At 35.5% G+C, this 17,036-nt stretch overlaps 1 protein-coding gene across 1 annotated transcript; it reads left to right on the forward strand.

Moving 5' to 3' along the window:
- Positions 1–2,435: 2,435 nt before the first annotated feature.
- LOC308350865 (olfactory receptor 51V1-like) lies at positions 2,436–3,380 on the forward strand (the record flags this gene model as incomplete). The annotated part of the gene is made up of 1 exon (XM_080816331.1): positions 2,436–3,380. The coding sequence occupies one exon, from the start codon at positions 2,436–2,438 to the stop codon at positions 3,378–3,380; it is 945 nt and encodes a 314-aa protein (XP_080672457.1).
- Positions 3,381–17,036: the final 13,656 nt, after the last annotated feature.

Below are 17,036 nucleotides of genomic sequence, written 5' to 3' on the forward strand. Positions count from 1 at the left end.
ACTCCCAAAATTGAACCAGGAAGAAATTGACAACCTGAATAGACCGATATCTAGTAACGAGATTGAACCAGTGATCAAAAACCTCCCAAAAAACAAGAGCCCAGGACCTGACGGATTCCCTGGGGAATTCTATCAAACTTTCAAAGAAGAAATAATACCTATTCTCCTGAAGCTGTTTCAAAAAATTGAAGCAGAAGGAAAACTTCCAGACTCTTTTTATGAAGCCAGCATTACCCTGATCCCCAAACCAGGCAAAGACCCTACCAAAAAGGAGAATTTCAGACCGATATCACTGATGAATATGGATGCTAAGATTCTCAACAAGATCCTAGCAAACAGGATCCAACAGCACATTAAAAAGATTATCCACCATGACCAGGTGGGATTCATCCCTGGGTTACAAGGATGGTTCAACATTCGCAAATCAATCAATGTGATAGAACAAATCAATAAGAGAAGAGAGAAGAACCACATGATCCTCTCCATTGATGCAGAAAAAGCTTTTGACAAAATCCAGCATCCGTTCCTGATTAAAATGCTTCAAAGTATAGGGATAGAGGGAACATTCCTGAACTTCATCAAATCTATCTATGAAAAACCCACAGCAAATATCATCCTCAATGGGAAAAAGCTTGCAGCCTTCCCACTGAGATCAGGAACACGACAAGGATGCCCACTCTCACCACTCTTGTTCAACATAGTATTAGAAGTCCTAGCAACAGCAATCAGACAACAAAGAGAAATAAAAGGTATCCAAATTGGCAAGGAAGAAGTCAAACTCTCTCTCTTCGCAGATGACATGATTCTTTATATGGAAAACCCGAAAGACTCCACCCCCAAACTACTAGAACTCATACAGCAATTCGGTAATGTAGCAGGATACAAAGTCAGTGTCCAGAAATCAGTGGCTTTCTTATACACTAACAACGAAAATACAGAAAGGCAAATTAGAGAATCGATTCCATTTACTATAGCACCAAGAACCATAAGATACCTCAGAATAAACCTAACCAAAGAGGTTAAAGATCTGTACTCAAGGAACTACAGAACACTCCTAAAAGAAATTGAAGAAGACACAAAAAGATGGAAGACCATTCCATGCTCTTGGATTGGAAGAATAAACATTGTTAAAATGTCTATACTGCCCAGAGCAATCTATACTTTTAATGCCATTCCGATCAAAACTCCACCAGTATTTTTCAAAGAGCTGGAGCAAACAATCCTAAAATTTGTATGGAATCAGAAGAGACCCCGAATTGCTAAGGAAATGTTGAAAAACAAAAATAAAACTGGCGGCATCATGTTACCTGATTTCAAGCTTTACTACAAAGCTGTGATCACCAAGACAGCATGGTACTGGCATAAAAACAGACACATGGACCAGTGGAACAGAGTAGAGAGCCCAGATATGGACCCTCAACTCTATGGTCAAATAATCTTTGACAAAACAGGAAAAAATATCCAGTGGAAAAAAGACAGTCTCTTCAATAAATGGTGCTGGGAAAACTGGACAGCTATATGTAGAAGAATGAAACTCGACCATTCTCTGACACCGTACACAAAGATAAACTCGAAATGGATAAAAGACCTCAACGTGAGACAGGAATCCATCAGAATCCTCGAGGAGAACATAGGCAGTAACCTCTTTGATATCAGCCACAGCAACTTCTTTCAAGATATGTCTGTAATAGTTTTTAATAGTTTTTAAACAGTGTTTGAACTTCAAATGGAGTATGTGTCTGTTAAATAAAACAAGTGCATTCTCCATGGCTAATTCCAGATTGCAGGCAGATGATGACTATTTTGATCATTCCCTTTGAAACGTGAGCAGAATGTCTCTAGGGACATGCGGTCCTTTTATATCCATATCCTTCCTGATGTTATATACTACGACCCTCCAGCTCTCTCTTGGTGTAAGCACTTACAAAGATACGATCTACTTTCTTTGGAGCAGAGAAACAAATGTACCTTGGAGTTTTTGCAATTGAGTTGAGACTTGAGCAGTAATTGGCAGACAGAAGAGAAAGATGGAATCACATGTTGTGTGAAGAAACAGACTGAACAGCATTCAAAAGATGAAGAGTAACTACTTTTTACAAATACTCTGAAAGATTAATAGACATCTGGAAACTCAAAATTTATCATAATTGCTAGCTGCTTGAGAAAAGACAAAATCTATTTAGGATCACTTTTTCCTTCGTCTACGCTCAGTGTTTTTCTAGGTAGATATAAAACAAGATTCCTAAATGTGGAGAGGTACTTAGATAACATATGTGAACAACAATAAATGTAACTTTTTAATTTAAAGAATTCTGTATTACATACATACACCACTTTTGCTCGGATTGATCCTATATGAGAAAACAAGTTGTATGAAAGTTACCTAGCAAATGGACAGTAGCGTTGACTCATAGAGAAAATACCTCACATCATCTATGCTTGCTTTTCCGCCTTATGGCACCAATTCCTCAACATTTCTCCTAACAGGCTTCCCTGGCCTGGAACGGGAATACCCTTGGCTCTCCATCCCTTTCTCCTGTATCTATGCTATGGTACTCTCAGGGAACTGCCTGGTGCTGCATGTGATTAGGACAGAGCCGAGCCTGCATCAGCCCATGTTCTACTTCCTGGCCATGCTGGCCCTCACTGACCTGTGCATGGGGCTGTCCACAGTGCGGACAGTGCTGGGGATCTTGTGGGGACTCAGTCAGGAAGTCAGCCTGGATGCCTGCATTGCCCAAACTTACTTCATCCATGGTCTATCTCTCACAGAGTCTGGAGTCCTTCTGGCCATGGCTTTTGATCGCTTTACAGCAATCTGTAATCCTCTGAGGTATATGTCCATACTAACCAGTGCCAGAATCATTAAGATTGGGCTGGGAATTTTGGTTAGGAGTTTTGCGTTCATCCTTGCTCCCATAATTCGCCTCAAGTTTTTCCACTATTGCCGTTCCCACATCCTCTCCCACTCTTTCTGCCTGCACCAGGACCTGCTTCGGCTCGCCTGCTCTGACATCCGCTTCAACAGCTTCTATGCCCTGGCTCTGGTGATCTGCACACTGTTTTTGGATGCAGTGCTCATTCTGGTCTCCTACGTCTTGATCCTGCACTCAGTATTGACTATTGCATCCCGGGAGGAGCGATTCAAGTCCTTGCAGACCTGTGTCTCCCACATCTGTGCAGTTCTAGTTTTCTATATCCCAATCATTGGTCTGACTATGGTGCACCGTTTTGGAAAGCACCTCTCTCCTGTGGTCCATGTCCTCATGGGCAACACCTACATCATCTTCCCACCCCTGATGAACCCTATCATCTACAGTGTGAAGACCCAACAGATCCGTGGCAGGATTCAGAAGTGGTTCTCCATGAAGAGGGAGTGAAGCACTTTAGATTACAGAGACGCAAGTGATTTACATGTAGAAAATTTCAGGCGGGGAGAGGGAAGGAATATATTTATTTAATAAAGTTAAAAATAAGGCAATTGAAAACTAAGACATAGGATATGCCATTACTTGAAGGATTTGTAAGTATCAAAAATGGTAATCAAGGGGCACCTGGATGGCTCAGTGGGTTAAAGCTTCTGCCTTCGGCTCAGGTCATGATCCCAGGGTCCTGGGATCAAGCCCCGCATCGGGCTCTCTGCTCACTGGGGAGCCTGCTTCCCTTCCTCTATCTCTCTGCCTGCCTCTCTGCCTGCTTATGATCTCTATCTGTCAAATAAATAAATATAATCTTTAAAAAAATGGTAATCAATAGTAATCAAACCCAAGTTTGAAGCTCTGATAGTAGAGTCATTCATCACATTTCATTATCATTTCTGACTATAAAAAGTAATATTCACAATTGTCCAGGGAAGTTTAACTTGAAAAGAATATCTACAAAGAAACCATCCAAACACACAGTGTACATTCATCCCTGGAGGTACAATTTTATCACCACTTTCTATGGTTGCCTTGATCAAAGTAGACATTACGGTTGGTTTCTAACGTTAAGTGATGTTTTCAGACTGGTTCGTAGTTTGATGCAGAGTCATTCCAAGGCATCATCACCCTTGTCTTCACATTAATTTGTCAACAGACAACTCTGTTTCCTGCTTCTCAGAAGAACTTCTATCACTTTTTTATGTATCTCTAAATAACTAGCAACCTGACAATCTTAATTTGAGTCTTACAGAAATTCATATCCTTTACTGTGTAGAATAAATGTTTCACTGATCTGCTTTATAGAATTTCTTTTATCTTTTCTGGATTTGATAAATATCAGCAAGGCAAAAACTTTTCTTTTTTTGTAGGGGCCTTTCCTACTGATGGCAAAACCATGTTTACTTAATAATTAATGTGAGGTCAGATAACTAGCCATTTGGGAAAGTAATAAAACTTAGTCTGTACTGGAAACTACGTAGAATTGTCATTCATGAGGATCTTTAAGAAAGAGGATACTGTTTTTTTTTTTAATCTGTAGCAACAATTTATCTTCATCATTCTCATCCTATTCACCAAATTAGGAAAAATATTCCTACATATGGGCTAGATAGAGCTAATCTTTACTACTTTGTGGAACTCTGTCCATAAGCTTCTGACAGCAAACTTGGTAAGTATTTCATCTCCTTCTAAGATTCCTTTGGAGTCCTTATATTTTGGGAACTCAAGATTTGAGCAAATCACGAATGGTGCAGTGGATTGAAAATAAAAATAACTTCCAATCTTCAAAGGTAACATGGCATTGGGTTTACAATATCATATTTGCCCTTTTTCCTACTTCCCATTAAAATACATCTAAATGTGTATCAAATGTAGATTTCACAACAACTCAAAAATAAGGAAAAATAGTTAAATGATTAAAAACTTGTAAGTAATTTCCATAATGTAAATGAGGCTACATTGTAAACAAATCTGGTTTAAAACATATAATGGATTATTCATGCCTCTTTGTGAACTGAAAAGAATCACCAATCTGAATCTATTTAACAGGTAATTTTTTTCCATTCAACTTATAATCAAAGAGATGGAATTTAAAACAGAAATGATTATGTAAAAAAAAACAGATTTTTCATAGGGTTTTGTCCTAATTTTCTTTAAAGTATGGAAAAAGTCAAGAATTTTCACTATATGTTGATAATTTAATGTTATTTATTTATTAGTCAATGGGATGAATTTAAAAATTAATTAAAGTTCATATGAGATGGAAGAAAATAATGTTCATAGTGACTTCAAACTGACTCTAAATGTAATATTCAGTACATTATTTTCTAACAATTTGTTAAAATTATAAGCGTTAGGGGTGTCTGGGTGTCTCGGTGTCTCAGGCAGTTGAGTGTCTGCCTCTGTTTCCACTCAGGTCATGATCTCTGGGTTTTGGAGTCAGGCTCCCTGCTCAAGATTCTCTCTTCTGCCCTCTGCCCCTCCCCACCCCAGGGCGCAAGTGGGTGTCCCTTCTCACTGTTCTCACTCACTTTCTCTCTAAAAAAAAAAAAAAAAAAGGAAAATAAAAAAAATCATTAAAACTCAGGTAGTGGTTGTAAAGGCATACACCTGAAATAGAAATATATTCCCACTGCACATAACTGTATCTGTTCTCCTAAAACATTTCCATAGTTTCACTGACTAAACAAATAACAATATTTTTAACTTCACAAAATTTTTATAGCTTCTTAGAGAAGATTAAAAAAAAAAAATAAAAGAATTTAAAAACTGCATTTCCAGGGGTGTTTGAGTGGCTCAGTTGGTTAAATGTCCAACTTGTCATTTTAGCCCAGGTCATGATCTCAGGGTCCTGGGATTGAGCCCTACATTAGACTCCCCTCTAAGCGGAAAGTCTGCTTGAAGATTCTTTCTCTTTCTCTTCCTCTGCCCCTTTGCCAGCTTTAGAGAGAGACGCTCTAAAATAAATAAATAAATAAATCTTTAAAAAAATACATTTCAAGTAAAGCTTGGGAGTAGTTTCTAAAATTAATAAAATACATATAAACCAACAATATTTTGTACAATAAGATATAAGAAAAAAGAACACCCACACATCTCAATATAACAGAATCTTAAGTACAGAACTAACAGTAGATATACAGAAAAAATGAATACAGTTAATGAATTTTTAGGGCCATTTAAATTCTTTAAGAAAATAGGGATTATTTAATAATCATTTAGTAATTTTAGAGATAAATATATGCCTAATTTCTTTTTATTTCAAGTTTTTATTTAAATTTCAGTTAGCTAACATACAGTGCAATTTGAGTTTCAGGTGTAGAATTTAGTGATTCATTACCCACATACAAACTGGGTGCTCACCACACTATGCCCATCACCTATTTACCCCATCCCCCTGTCCTATACCTAATTTCTTAACACAAACACAGTTGTTACAATATTCCAAAATTATTTATATTTATACCAATATCATACATATAAATCTAAAACTGTAAACTTAAGAAAAGCTGTTCATTTAAAAAATATTTTTAAATAAGCTATTGGTTCCAGATATGGACAGAAAATGAGTTCATAAAATGAAAATCAGTAATTTGATACAAACATACATACACATATAGAGATACATAAAAACAGTAAGAAATATCGAACTCTTAAGCATTTGTAATTCAACACATGACAAAATTAGTTTACTCAGGCAGAATATATTGCAAATCAATATGACAAAAAAACAATATAAACCAATAAAAACACTATAGAATTTAAATTGTCAGTACGCCTGGGTTGCTCAGTTGTTAAGGATCTGCCTTAGATTCAGGTCATGATCCTGGGGTCCTGGGATTAAGCCCTGCATCAGGCTCCCTGCTTGGTGGGGAGTCTGCTTCTCTCTCTCCCACTCCCCCTGTTTGTGTTCCCTCTCTCTCTGTGTCTCTCTCTGTCAGATAAATAAATAAAAATTTTTAAAAAAGAAATTAAAATAGTTAATAAATATTAAAATATGTTTAATCTCATTTAAAATTAAATAATCACAAAATTTAGAATAAGAGGTCAAATACAACTTCGTATTTGGTATGCAACTGGAAAAGTAAAACATGATTACCAGAATCCAGTGCTGCTGAGGTTGTTAAGATAGAGACTTGCATATGCTTTAATATGAATGTAAGGTAGCAAAAGATTTTTGGGGATAAATATCACACATATGAACAGTGAAATATCTTATTTAGGTTAGATGGGGAGTTGTTAAAATATATACTGTCCTGTAATTTGTATACCTTTGGAGGTCATTAGCTAATATTTATTAATGTTATAACAATCATCAAGATGTACTCTTTATCTTAAAAGTTGCATATTAAATATTTCCCAAAACTTTAAATAAATATCTGAATTAAATAAACTCTAAAGCTCACTTTTTTTTTTCTTGGAGTTTTTCAATATTTCCATGATGACAAAATGGAAGAACAGAAAAAAATCAGAATAAGGCTTTAGGACATTACAGAAACACTTTTAAACATCACTAAATCTTGGCTGAATGAATTTAAGACTAAACATTCTCCATAGGATATCTCAAGAAAGTGAGCTTAACTTTAGGTTTAGGAAATAATTTGTGGAGAGATGACCAAACTTTTCTCTCTGAGCTCTAAAGTATCTAACACCGTAACTGTGGCAAATGAACACTGGTGAAAGGAATAGCTTTAAAAATAGAGACAAGATTTTCTGTCATGGTAAACACCACAGAGTATTTAGATTAGCTCACAGGCCTTTTGAGGCAAACTTTAAGCCCTGTTTTCACTAGCTAAAGTTATGTCTCCATGTGAACTCTTTGGAGCAAGCTGGTTGTGGTCTAAATTACTATGAAGAAAAATTCTAGCTCCTTGAGGCTGGCAACATAACCTGGTAGAATTACATGATAACTTATGTGAAACCAAACTCAGATTTAATATTATGATCAAGACCAACTTCTTTCATTTAGAATCATAATTATTACAGAACATCTTAATTTCCTAAAACCATGTATCATTTATTCAAAATGATGTTAGTACTATGGGCATAAAATTAGGCTATCACTTTTATTTCATAATAAAAATTCTTTATCTATCTATCTACTTATTATATTGTCAAAACAGATTTATTAATAATCAAGTAGACATAGAAAAGGAATATTTGGAGGATAATGAAAGCAGAGATCAAGAAGACCAATAAAAAAAAAAAAATCCATTATATCAGTGGTTTCCAACCTGTGGGGTTCTGATTCCTGGAGAGCCATGGACTCACTGTAAACAATGTATAAGTTCAAGTATTTACCAAGCATCTTTTGTAGATTACTCAAATAAAATTTTACATGTGTATATGTGTTTTTCAGAGTATATAAATTCTATGATTAATAATGTACAATTAATTCAATATTACTTTGTGACTACTATATTTTTCATAATGCATTTTTTCAACATACAATTGCTAAAAGCAAAATTATCCTTATACAAGTAGATAAAAAGCTTGCCCAAAACACATCCTTTTACTTAAATAAGCTAGAAATTACTGCTTTATGCAACTGAAGTACATATGGTATGTTTTCTTTTTTTTCCTTCAAGTTTTTATTTAAATTCTAGTTAATTAACATATAGTGTAATATTGGTTTCAAGAGTAGAATTTAGTGACTCATTACTTACAGTGCTCATGACAATAAACGTCCTTTTTAATACACATCACCCTGTTACCCCATCTCCCCCACTGCCCCTCCATCAATCTTCAGTTTGTTCTCTATAGTTAAGAGTCTCTTACAGTTTGCCTACCTCTCTTTTTCCCCCTTCCTCTATGTCCATCTCTTTTGTTTCTTAAATTCTATATATGAGTGAAATCATATAGTATTTATCTTTCCCTGACTTGTTTTACTTAGCATAATACGCTCTAGTTACATCTAAGTCATTGCAAAAATGGCAAGATTTCATTCTTTTTGATGTCTGAGTAATATTCCTCTCTCTCTTTCTGTGTGTGTGTGTGTGTGTGTGTGTGTGTGTGTGTGTGTGTAAATCATTCTTCTTTACCCATTCATCAGTTGATGGGTATTTGGGCTCTTTCCATAGTATGGCTATTGTTGATGATGCTGCTATAAGCACCAGGATGCATGTGCTACTTTAAATCAGTATTTTTGTATCCTTTGGGTAAATATCTAGTAGTGCAATTGCTAGGTTGTAGGGTAGCTCTATTTTTAACTTCATGACAAACCTCCATACTGTCTTTCAGAGTGGCTGCACCAGATAGCATTCTCACCAGTAGTATAAGAGGGTTCCCTTTTTTCCACATTCTTGTCAACATCTGTTGTTTCCTGTGTTGTTACTTTTACACTTTCCAACTGGTGTGAGGTGGTATCTCATCATGGTTTTGATTTGTATTTCCCTGATGATGAGTGATGAGCATCTTCCCATGCATCTGTTAGCCATCTGTGTGTTTTCTTTGGAAAAATGTCTATTCATGTCTTCTGCTCATTTTTTAACTGGATTTTTTGTTTTTAGGATATTGTGTGTGATATGTTCTTTATATATTTTGGATATTAACCCTTTATCAGATATGCCATTTACAAAGATCTTCTCCCATTCCATAGGTTGTCTTTTAGTTTTGTTGATTATTTTCTTGCACTAAAATTTACTAACATGGCCCAAGACCCATAATTTTTCATTTCAGGGAACATTCATATTATTCCCAGGAGGGATAACCAGAGCTGGATTGATGGACAAGATGATATGGAAATGAATGTTGTGGAAAATATGAAAGATTATTATTTCTATGCAATTTCAAGGTCATTTTGAAGTTAATGGCACTGGCTCTCTAATAGAAAAGAGCAATAACAAGAAAGGGAAAGAAATAATGAACTGTGTTCATTTTTAAGGAAAATGATAAAACTAGTGTTTAGAGGTTGAGATGGACCAGGCTGGAAAAAGCCAAGAGTGAGACATCACTCAGAAACCAAGGGGGAAAAGAAAGAAGATGAGTGGCCAACACGTAGGTACAGGGTCATTATGCTAGATTTTCAGAGCTTAGGCAGGAAATGAGTCCAGAAAATAGATCTGTGGGATTAAAATCCAAGGGAAAAGGTGGGGAATATGTTAAAAATGTTAAAATGTTTAAAAATGTGAAAAATGTTAAAAACAACAATTTAAAAATAGGCAAAATTTGGATGACTTTACATCAATATGGAGAATTTTTTTTTTGTCCTCATGGAGAATATTAACAGGTAAGACCAAGACAGAAGCCATTAGCAGAATTTAGCATTAGTTTTAGGTTAGAATATGCAAGCACCTTCAAGTCAACAAGAAAAACTCAAAAATCAAGTTTTTAACTTTATGATGAACCTCCATACTGTCTGAATAAAGCCATACTGAATAAAAACAATCAATCAGTTAAATCATACTTTATGTGAGTGAAAAGGCACAAATGACATAAAGGTGTCTCTCCAGCATATGTGAGGACACTCAGACACATTAGTAATAAAAGAAATGCAGTGTCTGAAATATATGAAAACTTGCAGCATCACTTATTTAACATTTTAGAAAATATCAAAGATTTAAAATCCAGAGCAGTAAGAAATACAATGTATGAATTACTGAAAGGAGGATAGAGAATACACATGAATCTGTGAGTACATATGGCCTGGTGAGAAGAAATACAAAGTAACCACGTATGCACATTGGGTCACAGTAAAATGGCACAAGGGAAAAGAATACAAAATGGGGACCTGGAAATAGCATGAATTACTATTTATTCAGGCCTTATTATTTCCTGAGCTCAATAGGAATCACCAGACTGTCTGTCTACACTAAACCCTTTCTCATTTATCTTCTTACAACATTCTCTGTGGGAAGATTAACAGTCCAGTGACACTAGGTACTGTAGGTCTGTCTCTAAAAACAGTATTTCCCCAAATAGAAACAGATGAGCTTTATCCACAAACTCTGGGGAGTCACAGTGTTCTATGGATGCTCCAGTGTTATGTCTCTGCGTAATTCTGGCCTTTCTTGTTTACCTTCCATCTCCATGACTCCTATGGATATAATCAAAGGACTTCTGGACTTTCCTAAACCTGATGAGACCCTTGAACATCATAATATTACATTACAAGGCAGGTATGGCTACCATCTGGGTCCACAGAGGCCACAATGTCCCCAGAGTCACTGCTGTCATACATTTTAAGCATTCCCGAATAAGAGACTTTATCTGGACACTACAATGGAAAATCATCATCTGAAGATTTGCAGAGAACAACAATTCATGTTATTATATGAGGTATTATTATAGATCAATCAGATGGCAGTCAAGTTAGAAAAGACTATTTCTAGGTAGAGAAATGAAAATGCATGTTTATAAGAGACATATGAATATTTGAGTAATGTGACTTGGTACTAGAGAAGGAAAGAAATATTCTCAGAGGTTAAAAACTGCACAATAAAATGAAATATATTTTTATTACCCGCATTTTAGAGTTTGAAAAACAGAAAGGGTTGAAGTAAGACTAATCCCTGCAGCTATGATTTCCCCCAGTAGTGCTCAACACATAGGAGGTAATGTGGAAGAGCTGAACAGTAGAAGAAAAGAAAGTGTCCTAGAGGAAGGTTTCCTGTCTCCTTTCAAAAGTCCTTCTAGCTGGACCAAGTTATCAAATTGACCTGAGACAGAATAACAGGAAAAAAAACAGACTTAATAGTATGCATATAGAGAATCCACCCAGACATGGGAGTTCCAAAGATAGTGAGGTAAAATGAGGTCTATATGGCATCCTGAACTAAAAGAGAAGGTGGACTGCAGAGGGAAAAAATGCAGTTCAGAGGGTGGAAAGAAGAGCAGATGTTGGTAATGAAATGTTTGCCAGACTGTATAGATGGAATAAGATACTTAGGTATGCTAATGAGTAAAAGTTTGAAGTGATGTTCTACAAAATCTGTTCATCTGGAGAGAAGGGATTAATAATGCTGGGTGTTAAGAGTATGGGAAAAGAACGTGAAATGCTATACCCATGATGCAATATTTTGGAATTTAGGTTTTCAAAGAAGCAACAGCTATAGATGATAAATGTGTGTGGGATGATGTATAACGTAGTGAATTCATCTTTGGAGGAAGGAAAATGGGAATGATGAATGGCCAGTGGGTTAGAAAGGATCTAAATATACATATTTCAAAGTCATCTATTAATATAGCAACTATGTAGATGGAAATGTAAAGTACAAGCCATATGGCAAAGTTTTCAATGAATATGGGTGAGATCTACTAGTTATTTATAGATGTCAAAGCTGCTGATGAAGAGTGTTTGAAGTGGGAAGTATGAAAGTGCAGTGGGATGAAAATTACCAGTGCAAGGGGAAAGGCTCCTGAACTCCAGATTATGACAATTTAAGAGAAGCAACTATGTAAGAAAGAGCTTTTTCTTTTTCCTTACTTCTTTGCCTTTTTTTTTTTTTAAAGATGGAAAATGGGGTAAATTTTATGGGATGAAACTGAAGCTGCAGATATGAGTTAAGTTTTCTTTCTTTTCTATGTCTTTTTTTCTTTTTGGGAAAAATAAATTGGCTTTATTTTTCAAAATACACCAAAGTCTTTTCCTCAAGCCCCCCCAACCCCCAAAAGTTTAAGGGGCTGAAAATATATATTTGGCACACATAAATTGTTGCTCTTTACTATTTTAATATACTTGACTTCTTCCTTGAATTGTAGCAAAATTTGGAGTAATAATAGCTTCTGGAAAAATAGAAAGCCAAATATAGAATAACATATGTATTACCACATTCCTTTATGAACAGAAGTAAGGATGGTTTGGACTTATGTCTGTCACTCAAAAACATAGTCATGAAATGCTATTTCCCATGTCTCAAAATAATTCCCTTTGTACCCATTTAGGATTCAGCACATAGCTGTCCTCTGGACATAATGTTATACTTCCACACTGTGTTGCTTTTAGAAAGGAAGCACAGTATTGATGAAAATTAAGAGAATGTAATCTTTGATTAAACTGGAACAGGAATGTCTTTGTTGATGATGGGATATTTAGGGAGTCCTGAACCACCACCTTCCCCATTTGCCAACATAGAACATAAGGTGCTCTCATGATTCAAAACCACCTTTATGCTATTGTAATATGACATTATCTGGCAGAAAGAGTATCTCAGTTAATATTAAATCACTGACAGTTTAGTTGCCTTTCTGTATCAAAAAGTGAACAAAATATAGGAGACACAGAGTCCTTAATAAATGGTCGTTTTATTTCATGTCTCATACTGATAGTGGAGTACTTAGGACAAGTAAAGGAATAGCTTCCATGAGATGTAATATTTGTGATCATCAGTGTGTGTGAAAGATATGGGACTATTGCATAGGAGGGGTCATCAATCGTTGAAGTAGACAACAGATGCTTTAGAGAATCAGAAAATGTTCATCAGGAATTAAAAAGATAGATAAAAGTTTATTAAGCCAGTAAGGGAAAAATTAATCAAGTCCAAAGGTGGAGTCAGTTTAAAGTCATTAAAAAAAAAAAAAAAGAAAAAAAAAAACCCACCATATAACATGATCCCAGAACTGCTAGAAGTTCTGGAGCACACTGAAGGGAAGTAGTGGCAAGTCTGGGAGCTTGAGAAAGGTAAGAAAATCTTGCAGAGTGAATTAACAATTTTGGTTCGAACAACAATGCTTTCAGTGATAAGATTTTAAGCAAAACAATCATATCTGATTTTTGAAAGCTGATAATGTGAGGAATTGGACTTTATAAGAAAAAAAAGAAACAGGAGAGATAATTAGGAGACTATGCCACAGACTACATGGGAGGGAATGCATATCACAACTACAGGAAACGGGGATGAATGACATATGCTGTATCTGATGGATATCAAATAATTAAATTCAGTTAAGATGTAATGTCTGCTCAACTGTCCTGTTAAGGTTATAAAGGGCAAAGGGTCAAGGATAACTCTGAGATTTTTAGTTTAAATGACTGTGTGACTGCTGTTGCCAGCAAATGAAATACAGGTAGATGGTAGGGGGGCTTTGAGGCAAATAGCGAGTATTGCATGGGATATCTTGAAGTGAGATTATTTAAGACATGGTATAAACATGTTATATATAATAAAACAGATCACATAGAAAACATTGCATTCTCTCCTTGAACAATGCTCTCTCGAGTGGCAGATTGCCAGCAAGGGACTCTGCTAACTAACCCAGATGCAAGTAAAATTGCTAAAGTCCAGGTGGCAGAAGGAACATTGTATCTGTATGTTTCAGAAACAGATGCAAAAACAGAACTAACAGGAAGCCAGAGGGTGTGGGCAGCCTTTCTGACTTACAGGGCAGTCTGTCTGCTAAATATAAGGTAATGAATGACCTTATTGACTTCATTCAAAATAGGCTGCTCTTTGAGTTGTTTCACTTATAGCTCCTTTTGTTACACATTCTAATGCCCTTAAGGGAGCCTGGTTCCTCTATAAACTGAAGCTACTTAAAATCTTTCTCTTAGTATTTCCTCTTTTTTTTTTTTTTTTAAGATTTTATGTACTTATTTGACACAAAGAGAGAGACAGAGTGCAGAGCTGGGGTGGGGGTGGGGGCAGGGGCAGAAGAAGAGGGAGAAGCAAGCCCCCTGGTGAGCAAGGAACCCTACTTGAGGCTCAATCCCAGGACCCTGGGATCATAACCCAAGCCAAAGGCAGACACTTAACTGATTGAACCACCTAAGCACCTCTTAGTAATATCTTATAAAGTACATTTACTGATGTCTATAGACCTACTTTTATTAGTTAAGTATTATATATCACAAAGCAATTAAGTTTACATTTTGTTCTATGTGATTTTTTTCTACCTAGAAATCATGCTTATGTTTCTAGGTATATTATTCACTTGCTGCATACCTAGTTCTCTGACAACATCCTCTTGAATTTTTGGTTTTCCCAAAATGAGAAAAAATCATGGAACAAGGAAAAAACCTGTAAAGGTATCAAGTACTCTTTATATTAAACTTAAAAATCTTTTATAGTTTAGATGTTCAATACTAGAAGTTTCTTGCCCCAAGTTCTTATGCTCCCATTTTTGAAAGATATTTTTTCTGCATGTAGAATCTCAGATTGTCAATTTTTTTCTTCAAATATATGGTTTTGTTATCTTCTGAAGTTTATTGATTCTGATGAGAAAACAGCCATCATTTTTATTGTTGTTCCTTAAAATGCATGTTCCAATTACATTTATCATTGATTTTCAGTACTTTGATTATGATATGCCTAAGTGTGGCTTTCTGTGTATTTTCCCCACTTTTGGGTTTGCTAAAATTCCTGCTTGTTTGATATCTTTCATCAAGTATGATCTATATCTATATCTATACCTATATCTATATACCATTCTACCTGAGGTTATGGGACTCGCATCCAATGTGGCAATCCCTAACTCTGGCCCTTTGTATTTGGGATAATGTTTAAATTCTGAATTCTCCTGAATATTTATAATGATTAACTCAAACTTGAATTCTCACTTTCTTATAAGGAAATACCTCAGATAATTTACTCACACAGGTCCAGAGTAACATATGCATAAAAGGACAATATGCATATTATAACCAGAAAGTTTTTCCCTCACAGATATTATGTGGACATTCAAACAAAGAGGTATTGTCAGTAGGACTATTTATTAATATTTATTGAACTTTCATATCAGTTGAGTTTAGGAGCAGATATTGGGAACAATTACAAATTTTAAAAAGGCATGTTATGAAGAGTTGGGTGTGCATTCCAGAATTATGATATTAGGAGGAAATTTGATCCTCAGAAGAAGGTTTGAGGGCCATTACTAGAACAAAAGGACCAGATCAGTGAAGGATCATGAGAAGATGCTTGTGGCACTGAGACCTGGGGGATTGGGTGGAAGTTATTTTGCTCTTCCTTACCATTAGGCAATGGTGGTTGCAAAGCTAAGATCAAGGCTAGGAGTCAGAGGAGGCAGAATACCAAATGAATTTGCATCATTCCCATTAGAGGAAAATGTGTGTTGATAACAATGTTTCAATTATCTGAAAGGATGAAGAAATAAAATTTTCAAAAAAAAAAAATTCTGAGGGCAAGTAACTTCTTTACAACTTTCCCCTATCACTTCAAATGTTAAATTAACTTTCATGTAAATCTTTTTAAAAATTGTGTATGGTGGATGTCTGGGTGGCTCAGTTTTTTAAAGGAACTGCCTTCAGCTCAGGTCATGATCCTGGAGTTCTGGGATTGAGACCTGCGTAGGGCTCCCTGCTCAGAAGGGAGTCTGCCCCTCTCTCTGACCCTCCCCTTCTTGTGCTCTCTCTCTCATTCTCTATCAAATAAATAAATAAAATCTTTAAAAAAATTGTGTATGGTAACTTGATGAGATGTTGAATAAAGTTAACTTTCCTTGGATGGTACAAAAAAAAGAAAAAACAGTTTTTCCTTACTACTTGAAACATAGTATACACTTATTAAAATTGGATGGACTGATAAATGTACTCATATAGGTACTTGCTTTTGAATTAAATAAAAAGCTGTGGAGATATAGCCATTGGAAAAAAAAACTGTTTTCTGGAGAATATTAATTTAAAACTCTATGGCAGATTCATGGTTTTCTACTGTTTTCAGGTGATATTCCTCACTTTTGAGACATGCTTCTAATAACCTGTCCTTCTGATTATCTTTAAGATCTTTTCTGAAATAAGAAAGCATTTGCCATGGGTTTATTATTTTTAATGTTCACAAGAATTTTGGTTATATTTAAGCTGCATGGATTTATCATTCTCTTATCCTGCATTCCTGACTATTTGTCTGTAGACTACCATGTTGTTAAGATTATAATTGCCTTTTACATAACCTACAAATTATTATATATATGCATGCATGCACCTGTGTGTTTGTGTATGCCTGCATGTATTTCTACACTTGATCGAGAATTCCCTGAGAGGAGTGGCCTTTGCCTTTCTTAAGGCAAAGTTAATGCCACATAATTCAGAAAACTCCTAGACACAAAAAAGCAGAAATTTTATCACGACCTGTATACTTGGTAGATAATAAAAATGAAAGTGTAGACAAGAATAAGATTGAACAGAGAAGAGAAAATTTAAAAAGAACTTGATTCAAACTTTTT

The sequence above is a fragment of the Martes martes genome (genome assembly GCF_963455335.1).
Source record: "Martes martes genome assembly, chromosome: 10".
NCBI lineage: Eukaryota > Metazoa > Chordata > Mammalia > Carnivora > Mustelidae > Martes > Martes martes.